At 35.1% G+C, this 10,998-nt stretch overlaps 1 protein-coding gene across 2 annotated transcripts in view; it reads right to left on the bottom strand.

The window, feature by feature from the left end:
• MICU3 (mitochondrial calcium uptake family member 3) overlaps positions 1-10,998 on the bottom strand; it is a 119,423-nt gene that overhangs the window by 11,200 nt on the left and 97,225 nt on the right. For both annotated transcript variants that reach the window (XM_019526257.1, XM_019526258.1), the window contains exons 12-13: positions 8,066-8,174; positions 6,582-6,739 (exon numbers count right to left, since the gene is read on the bottom strand). In XM_019526257.1, coding sequence (XP_019381802.1) covers positions 6,582-6,739; positions 8,066-8,174 — 267 coding nt within the window. The remainder of the gene's footprint in view (positions 1-6,581; positions 6,740-8,065; positions 8,175-10,998) is intronic.

The following is a 10,998-nucleotide window of genomic DNA, read 5'->3' as shown; positions in this document are numbered from 1 at the left end:
GAATAGTCCTCCTTAGTGATGACCCCTCCTTTCCATTGGGAGTAAGCCTCCTTTTTGGCAAGGAGACATTCCCGGATGTTTTTAGTGAGCCATGGAGGCTTATATGCTCTCCTGCCCCCTTTGACCCTCCTGGGGATTACCTTCCTCTGGGCTTGGAGGATCGTCTCCTTAAGGTTTGACTTGTCACATGCATTTAACTTGACTTTGGTAGAGACACTGGTCCAGGAGTCAAACTATGTCAGTATATACCTAGTAGATGGTCCCTACACCATCATTTGAAATACTTGGGAGATACAGAATAATAATTTAGGGCAGACACCCTAGATACAGTAGGCAGGAAATGCAGAATATTAAGCTCCTCTATGTGGAGATTTAGAAAGCCCAGAGATATCAGTATTTTAACGTCAGCTTCTCTTAGGAGCTATCCAGTAGGCATCTCTGTTTTTTGTGATACACAGTGTCTACACCCATTTCTGAGTATAGCCATGTAGTAGGTATGGAAGAGAAGCAATTCAGAATGTCTAATCTCACTTTTCTGGTGGTGCCAACCTCCTCCTGCTACTTTGCCACTTGCCCAAGAAGTGGGAAACATTATAGACTCAAATCTAGGACACTCCCTGTCCCAGGAAAGTGTCCTAACCACTAGGCAACATAAGATTTGCTCTTGCTTATTTTCTTTTTGGCTGTTCTCGACTGCACAGTTACCTAGCTTCAATAGACGAAGGTGAAAAGTGCCCTCACTCAGCCTATTCTATAGCCTGATAGTTAGGAAAATGGAAGTTGTAGGTTCAAATCTTTTTAGGATGAAAGACACTAAATTTCACATGATAAAATGGGATGTATTCAAGCCAGACTGTGAACTCTACTTTGTTTAGTGAAAAAAATACTGGACACTAGGATTGCAAAAGTCTGGATTTGCCTGAAGAAATTCTTTGTGCTGCATTCTATCAGGCAGTTGCCTGCTCAAGAAAGGTTTGACACCTTGCTGAAGGACTGACACAAAAATAAGAGACTTCTAAATGACAATCTAATACCAGTGACTGGTTGCTCGTGGCAGCTGGGCCAAAAGTTAACAGATAATGGTGCCTGCATTTTTAAACTCATAAAGGTCTCTGCAAGAGAAAGGAGAGGGGATGGACATGCATGATTGGTAAGACCTGTAGCTTATCAGTCTGAACACACAGCTCAGAGACAAAGGCTGAATTAAGAATCAGGTTCTATTCTGCGCATTGCTACATATGGGGAAATGAAAGGGGATGAAACTCAGATGAAGAGGTCCATCTCAAAGTTTTGTTGACTTTTCAAATACCAGTAAGCCTTATGTACCTTAACATTCAAGTAACTGTGGTTAAGAAAATCCAATGATTAATATGATTTTCTGCCATATTGCTCCTAAGTAGAGTGAGACAGTTTACCTGCGAAGCCCAGAGTGCTGACAGAGATAGCGGAGCTCTGGTAAGGCATATTTAAGGAGCTGGCAGTGGGTTGACTGTCTCATGCACTGAGTCTAAGGTCTAGGATGGTTGGATGCCAGCATCCTGTCTCTCCAAGGAGGGCATGAGACAAGAAATCTATGCCTGGGAATGTGTCCTAGAGAATTAGAGCTAGAAACAGTGACTAGATTCTGGTCAGACCAATTAGCTTAAAAATACATGGGACCCAGTATTTGAACCAACATGCACCAGACTGATATTCCCACAGGTATGGGATTGGGCCATAACATCACACATCTCTTCCTCCCTCCAACTCAGAAACTAAAATTTGGAACCTAATTCAGATTTAAAGAATATTATGAGTAGCTACCATACGATACAAAATTATGGACAGAAAAGGAAACATTAGTACTGAAATCAATTACAAAAAGTCTACAATTACATTACTCAGAAAGACAGCTTTGGCAGTAGGGCTAGAAATACACTGTGCTTTTAAAAATGCATACAATTATAAACTGAAGTGGGTTTAAATTACTTAACCAGTTTTTTGTGGAAAATCGATCTTCACAAATCTTCATTACTATATCATACATACTTACAGGACATAGAGAAAATAGAAACAGAAACTCACAAATTTATGTTGTCAAGTAGGGAGATAGATTTCCTTGAATGTGGCATAATAAGCCAACAGGCCAACAAAATACTGACAGTCTCAGACAGTCTTTTGTAAGTCTAAAAATGGAAATCTTATGACCATTTTGGTAAAAAATACAATATGATATGTTAGATATTGTGAGGGTTACATTCTCATAATCTATCCCAGAATTCTGTAATGGAAAACAAAACACTGACACTTTAACATTCAGCCATTCCCATCAGCATGCTAGCACATTTAGACTGCGCAGCTAACACATACCGTAACTTATCTGCTATAGAGTTCCTTCTTCACGCAGGATTTGAAAGTGGTATACCTCTGTACAGTTTTGTAGCCCTGTGGAGCAGAAGATGGAGAAGTGCGCAGATGCAGACAACATGTGAAGGCAGCCATAGGTAAGCGTGAGACAACAGTTTCATGAAAATACAAAAGAATGTGATTAAATGACAAAATAGATAGAAGTTATAGTATAGCTAGCCAGAGGTAAAAAAAAAAAAAAATATTATTTGGTGTTTATATTCCAAATTATTATTTGAAACTAGAATTTTTACATAAGAGGGAAAGGGTTTCCATCACCTTTTTAAAAATAAAATAAAGGAACAGCCATCTTAAATCAAACAAAGAGCTAAGAAAATATATTTTCTGTTAGAATATTTGCATATGCTTTAATAAACAAATTGCAATGTTCTAATTGGCCACTAGGTGGCAGCTAAATACCCCAGTTCATCTAAATAAACTCTCTCTCTCTTATTTTTCAAGTTAACAATTATCCTTTAATTTCAAATACTATCTTGGTGAAAGAGAAAAGAGAGAATAATTTTATGTGGTAAAATCTATTGTTAGACATTACATTCTTTATATATCTCTACATGTTAGTTTCCTGGATACTCTACTTACAAAAGCAGGAGCTGGAATTTTAGTTTCCTAAAGTTTTAATGGTTATAATAGTATAATTTATCATATTACATTATGGAAATAGACAAATAGACAGTTTAAGACAATGGACAAGAAAACAATGATATTACTTCATATGAAGGATAGGGTCCAGTCTTCTTTTTCATCCTTTTATTGACTTTTTTAAATAGAAGAGCTCCAGCCCTGAAAGTACCTTAATGTATCTTGGCAAAAGTCTATGGGCTGGATTCACCTTGTGGGCCATATGTTTGACATCCATGGCTAAGAGAAATTTTTTATTTGGGCTCAAGAGGATTTCACAACACTGTTATTATTGTTATATGTATAACAACTGCAAGCTTTTTATAAGCACACTTAGTAATATCAATTAGTAGGAAATACTGTTTTAATAGTCATTCAAAGCCAGTTTAATATTTTTGCCTTCAAAGCTGCACTCAAAGTTAAGAATATTTTTATTAATTGTAATTACTATGTTACAACTACTACCTAACATTTAAATTCAAGAGTAAATCCCAACTGTAGAAAACTGAAGCTGTCTTAGCCAAAATGAGAAACTATATTAAAATGAGAAGCTAATAATACACTATTGTCATTGCTTAGTTCATGTTTTATGAAAAAGAAATGTTAGCTACAAAAGTAAAAAAACCACTGCTATTATTTATTTTCTTACTAAATATTTTAGCTAATCAACAACTGATGTGATTTAGGTGAGTGTGTATCTATTTAATATTAACACTTTGCACCTGTAGTTTGTAAACTGGTTATAGTTGGGCCAGGCAAATATGTCCATGCAGATACTATACTGGAAGAAGCGATTATATATTATTAGAAATATTATACTAGAAGAAGCAATTAGTCTCTTTTTGTTTATATGATGGAACCTGAACATGCATTCAATACATATTTATGAAGAAAGAAAGAGCCTTATCAGTAATTTGTTTCAATTAAGTAAGAAATAATTGCTTGAGCACATTGTAAGTATGATGATACCAGTGGCTAAAGGGTAAGGTTGTTCTTGTTATGGCTATACTGACTAATTTTTTAAGGACAAATTAGATGGAAAGAAAATTATTTTGGCTACTGAAGCCATTTTTGCAACTGTCTTTATCTTGAAAGATCAGTGATATTTGCTGCCAAATTGAGCACTTAACAAAAGGCAGGAAAGACATAACATGACTTTCTCTTTTCATTCTAAATCTTGGGAATGTTTTTGGGTGCTATTAAAATGCAAAGGAAAAAACTGTGAAAGCTTTGACTACTGTTCATGGTAGATGCACAAATAACGTCTGCATCAATTCAAGAAACTTGCTGGAAATTAATACTAAGTTCCTTGAGTTCTGCTTTCCATGGAACGGGCATATATATATTTAATCAATAAAACAGTTGGGTAGTGAGAAGAAAATAAAAATGAGTGATTTGGTCACTTTGGTAGTAGATTGAATTATGAACTCTTTGTACATACTGAGTTGCACCTAATTTCTACAGTATACCCAGTAAATTAGTGGGATCTCTTGTAGAAGTATCACATTCTGGCTTAGGATCCCTACTTACTGAATTAAAAGATTTTGAAATGAGCTATAGAGAAGTGTGCTACATGCAGAAAGCAAAATAGTCCCGGATGAAAAAGACACCTAAGGATTATATTTGATTTTGTCTTGATTTTTGTAACATTTAAGACAAACATAAAATACTATGTATTTGCTAAAATGATTTATTAAGCAGACCATGTTCCAGTTACCTTGCCACATACTACCCATTTGCCATTAGTAAGCACAGACAGTCAAACATCTTCTAATGGTTGTGAAACTACTAGCACCATATCATAAATGGTTTTTATGGTTTGAGCCCCAGCAAGGAATAAGTTCTTGTCACATATCCATTAGCTGTTTTTTTTAACTCCCACTGAATTAAAATCCAAATCATGCAGTAGATTCAACATCACCTTATATATAAACCCTAACATTATTAATATTCATCAAGTACAGATCTAGAAATCTAATTAAAATAACTAATACAGGGAGTAAAATCATATTACGATAAAACAGAATTAAATGTCAGTTGAATGATTATAAACTCCACAGTGAAAGCATTTTAAACTTATATCTAAACTTACACTTTAAAATTCAATTGCAAATCAAACAATGTTGACAATGGTATACATATGTAAAGAAAAAATAATAGAAAAAGTGTTTAACTTCACATTGTCATTATTTTCTAAAAAGATATGTGAATTTTTCTCAGTGCTTTTATTAAAAACTAAGATTATTTCTAAACTTGAAAACAAATCACACAGGTGTACGAATGTAGCTGTAGAATTGCATAATACCACTATCTAACAAGGTTCACACTTGCTTATTTCTCAGCCCCAACTGTTATTTCAAAATTGTTTAAAGTTTCTACCACAACAAAGGCTTCTGTTCTGGTCCCAGTGAACTGGAGAAAATCCACAGAGGACAGGGAAGTTTACACATGTACTCAAATGGCAGAGCTCTAAAGCCAATTTGCAGGCTCGGGTGCCTAAACTTTAGGCAACTGATTTTTCTATCCCCCTGCCATCCATAATACTGACACTAACCTCCTAGATCAGTGGTTTTCAACCTGTGGTCTGCGGACCCCTGGGGGTCTGAAGACCATGCCTAAGAGGTCTGCAAAAGATGACTATGATCAAAAGTATGTGAATACCCACACTTACAACTTAAAAGGGTCTGTACCTCCACTCGAAATATTTTAGGGGCCCGCAAATGAAAAAAGGTTGAAAACCACTGTCCTAGATATACAGCTAAATTATCAGAATCACCTTTGGTCAGAAAATAATCTTGTCTAAACTATGAAAAACAAAACAAAAATTTGCTGCTGAAAATGAACAAATGAGCATGACTGAATTGCAACTGAATGCAACTTAAATGCTAACAGAGCAAAAGACCAACATTTCACTAATTCCTAATTTGATGAATTAAACCTTCTTCTGCTACATCTCTTCTGGCATTTACTGTCAATAACTAATTTTCTAAAATATTTTAAAAGCATAGGAGTTTGGGCTTCATACATATATATAGGGTTTTTTCCTTTACCTTGCCTCCCTTTCTCCCTGAAAAGGGCCCAAGCATAATTGTAATGCTTATTAAAATTCCTAGTTCCAACTGACTGCACACCAGTGGGCGCATCTACATGTGTCCCTATGGCACCTTTGTTACTGCGCCATCATTTAATACTTCCTTTTGGTGGTGCAGAAACAGCCCGTATGATGCCATTACTGCCACACATGGCTATTTTTAGCTGCTATGTCACCCTACTTACTGAATTAAGTAAGATGCTGCTGCTATGGCACCATAGCATCACATGTAGATGTGCCCAGCCAGCAGAAATGGCAGTGAACTTTGCACTTGTAAAATAGTTCTGTATTATAAAGAAACACTCTGCAGCATTATAGTTTTATAGTTGTATAGAAAAGAAAACCGTTTCAGTCTGCTTCAGAAGTCTTTAAAAACATACATGATTAAAGAGCTGTTGATAGGCTACCTGTAGTTCTTTGATGATTCTACAATTAATTAAAATAAATATAGAATTAAAATTATTACCCTGGATCCTCGATGCAATCTGTCTTTCATGACACCAATAAATTCTTTATAACTCAACTGGTCATCTCTATCCACATCAAAAATCTTGAAGACTGTGTTCACCAAATGTGGTGAAAGCTTCAGGCCTGTAGCTACATACACAGCACGCTTGAATTCATCTACATAACCAAAACAGCAATAAAAAGTGAAACACAGACATCACAATGTCCTTTAACTTCTGAGTATACTGTATAAAAAATGTACATGTTGTGATATACAGCACTTCAGTATAAACATTTCTACTGGAGAACATATAATAAAATGCAGGATATAATACCATTTTAACTTAAATTTGCCCATTTTAGTATTCAATAAATAAGAAAACATGAAAGGGTTAAATTTCACAGATGTAAACATGGCTTTAGTTATATGATCACATATTATTTTAGTTACACATATAAGTCAAAGTTTGTATAGAAAAAAGGTGGCCAAATTCTCTGCTGGAGCGAGAGATGCAACCTCACTGAAATCAACGAACTTATCAGAAAAAAATGGTTCACAGGTTACGATTTACAAACTTTACTGTATGTAGTGACAGAATTAGAAAGCTGGGTCATAATCAAAGTCTGACATTCTAATGTGTCCTCCACACTTATCTTGTCACAAAACCTTATACTTAAGCAGCATTCCCCCACCAAATTCTTTCCTTGATCTATTACTTAAGAGACACAGTGGGACCAAATAGCCCCATTTCTACGTATTGGCTGGCTATGTCTGAGCTAAAGGGGACACTACTGGGTGTCTGAAACTATTTTTCAGTCATTATCCAATTTTTCAATTTTAGGAAGCAGAATCTCCTCCTCAAAGTCTTACATGTAATAATCCACACTTTGGAACACACAATAGAAAACTGTATTCCATAGTGATTTTACAAAGGAACTGAAAAATCTATGGCAACACCTTGAAAATTTAAAATATTACAAATATAATGTTCAATTATGAATCCATGTCTATTTTTCCTTTTATTTAAACAAACAAACAAACTTCAAGTTTATCATGAAGATGATTTGATAACACTGTTCCTGGCAGGAGGAGGGAGCTGTGTATGAGACCTTTTCTGAATAAAGCAATAGGTAAATATAATTAATTTTAACAGTAAAAAAATGAAATTAATAAATTCTGATACATAGCTATTTTTCTAGTTTTAAAAGAGCAGGAATATTTACATGAATTTGTACTGACTACATCTACTTCAGAGACAATGTCCACTTCAAGAAAATTTCTTAACAGATAGTAGTATAAAAGGCAACATTCTTCTGATAAACTGCAGAAGTATCTTTATTTCCAAGTATTAAGAAAAAATCTCATTGATGCTAGAATAGTAGTATAACTGTAATAGCTAGTTATGATGAAATTTTGACTGGAAAAGTGAAGATCTGCAAATAAAAAACAAAGTTGCTTCCAACTAAAAAAAGAAATAGTTCTATGAAATTATAAATACTCACCTTGTCCTATGGAACGATTTGCAAAATTATACATTTGCATTGCAATAGCAAAATCTTCTAGATTGTTCAAAAACTGGAAAAATGATCTGAACTCATCAAACGTGATACCCTATTAAATAAAAGAAGCTGATGTAAATTAGTACTGTTAGAATACTCAGTAGAAATGACAAGTGAACATCACTTAGATCATTTATATGGTAACAATATTATCTCATCTCTTCCCATCCATCTGTTGTTTGTTGTCACTTGTTTTCTATAGATTGTAAGCTTTGGAAAAGGAATTATCTTTTTATTCTGTGTTTGTACAGCACTTAACTCAGTGAGGCCCTACTCCATCACTAGGTATCCTATGTATTATGTTAACAGACATAATAATAATTTTAATTTGCTTGTGGGTGAGACTAGAAAAGATTATGTAAGCCGGGGAACTTCTTTGCTTTAACTTATTTCATGTCAACATACCTATCTACTACAGCATCTGTTGGGACTCAAATTTGGAAACAGCAGAAGTTCATTCTGCAGACCTCAGCAGATCTATAAAATACAAAAGATGCTTGCTTATTTAGTGATGTGAGAGAAAAACTTTTGATTAATTCTTCCATCTTTTTCCTAGTTTTCCTCTTATTTTCTCTACAGAAAGTGAGGTCATCTATAATTGAAGCACATCTCATTTGCATTCCATAATGCCCCTTCCCAAGAATAAAGTCTCTGACTTTGCCTGACCATGAGAATTGATGCTAAATTATTACACTAGATATAGGTAGGACATTCACATGGTAGAGACTTGCAAATGTAGGCAGTCTCTGTAAAACTTGTCATGTAGTCAGAAACCTAAGTTCTAATTTTGGCTAAGTTTTCCTGTGTACACCTTGGGCAAATCACTTAAATTCTTAGTGTATTTCTTTCCAGCAAGGATGTGGTCTGGCCCAATTCTTTAAAAATGTGATGCATTTCATATTTTAATTGTTCCTTTCACTTAGATCCTTAGCAGACTATGTTGATAATAAGATAGATATCAAGCATTTCTCCTGGCTTCCATTAAAAGTAAACTAGTGAACAAAAAAAACACCTAAGGAAAAAAAACACAATAAAAAGCATAAGGTTCACCCAGAGATTAAAACAGAGTGTTTACTTACTTCCTAATTTACTCCTCCACTAAGAGGAGCCAAAGCTAACAAAATATAAAAGCAAATCCCAAAACAATGGAGGCTGAGTTGCCAAGTTGAAAGCTTTTCTCCAGTCACATCAGCATGCAGTCATTATATAAACTAAATTATTATCACTTCAGTTATTTGAACAACCATAGAATTGCTCAAAGCTGCAAAAAATTATGCCCCCTATACATTTCAGCCTTTGTGACAAGAGAAATGCATTTTGCTTTTTTACTTTGTTCTAAAACTTTATGAAAATGTTCTACTGAATGATTCAGTCTCCTAAAGAGCTATAATCTAAGTCTTTAAGGGCACTGATACTTCAGATGAATCAAGCACCAATGGCAAAACTCAATAAAATTAGTCTGGCTATTGGGCATGTTCCCCAATGGTAGATTTTTTAGGGTTTCCTTAAGTCTGTGTTTTTACTTGACAAATACATTTTCCTATCATTTTAAAATCAAATTAAAATAATGTATCTTATGACACAATATGCAGCTGAATTACTAGTAATAAGATTTCATTACAAATGTGTACCATTATTGTTAACCTCATCATTATTATAACTAAAAATGCTTATAGAGATAGTAAACAAATACTCTGAAGGTTTTGTTGATTTTTAAATCTCAGCGTTTCTAATGAAGTTCTAGCTACAGTTATACAGCCTGAATGACCTGGCTAAAATGGTCTCAATGTGGAGAGTGAATGAATGTCAAGGTCTCCCAATTACTTTGCCTTTTATTTATTGTTAGATGGGAGGGAGTTTCATCTAGGTGGGGGCTTGCTAGGTATAGCAAAGGTTCAGACACAGTGGCCTGTACATAATATATTTTGAGCTTCAGCTTTCTGAAATGTTATGAAAATTGATGGCTTCTTTGAGTTGATATTAGAGGTAAAGTGTTTTTGTCAAGTAGATAAAAGCAACTGTAAGTAGAGTCCAAGTATAAACTACATGTACTTTACAACCTTTGACTTAGTGACAAATAACACAAATAAATGGCCTGATTCCTTTGCCGGGCAAATCTAACTGAAATCAACTGCATTCCTAGATGTTTAGTACCTCCCAAGTTCAGACCTGTAACTTTAGACAGAGAGAGAGAGAGAAGAGATGCAAAATTAAAAAAACGAAAAGGCAGAGGCACAGCAGGGCAGCTCTGCAGCCCTCGGTAGCCATGCCACACAGGGCAGTGCCAGCAGCCACAATGCCGATGGTGGCAGCTGCTATTTTTGCAACCCCCTCCCCTCCCCACAAGTGGTGCCCAGGCCTGTTAACAGAAGGAGATGGGCATTCAGAGTTGGATGACAATTTCCCATCTCTAGAATAACTTTTGTAAAACCAAACAATTCTAACAGAATACTCAACATTATATTGCATATGTTTTGATATGATAAAGAATGTAAATGCATTTCCCAGGTTCCTAGTGAAAACCATATATTTTCCAGGTAAAAGTGAAGGAAAACTTCTAGTTCATTGGGCAGATTATATTTTTAGCAAAACAAAGTGAACTGTGATATGAATACAGCAGTGCTGTTGAAAAAGATGATCTTACTGTAGGAGCTGATATTTGTAGTAATTCAAGCTGCCAGTCTAAATGAATCACTACTTGGCACCTAGCAAAAGGAGAACATCTTGTAAGCAGGCAGCATGCCAGCTAAACACTTCAACATGAATATAGTCAGCCAAATGATCAGCACATTTTTTATGGGCCTCTGCATAAAGAAAGCCACAAAAAGAGTAACAGTGCCAACTGTGAGAATAGCAGCTTACTACTGTGCATTCTA

Source organism: Gavialis gangeticus, unplaced genomic scaffold (genome assembly GCF_001723915.1).
Source record: "Gavialis gangeticus isolate Ggan-Ray unplaced genomic scaffold, GavGan_comp1, whole genome shotgun sequence".
Classification (NCBI taxonomy): domain Eukaryota; kingdom Metazoa; phylum Chordata; order Crocodylia; family Gavialidae; genus Gavialis; species Gavialis gangeticus.
Note: the sequence above shows the minus strand (reverse complement) of the source record. Positions and strands in the feature narration are given on the sequence as shown.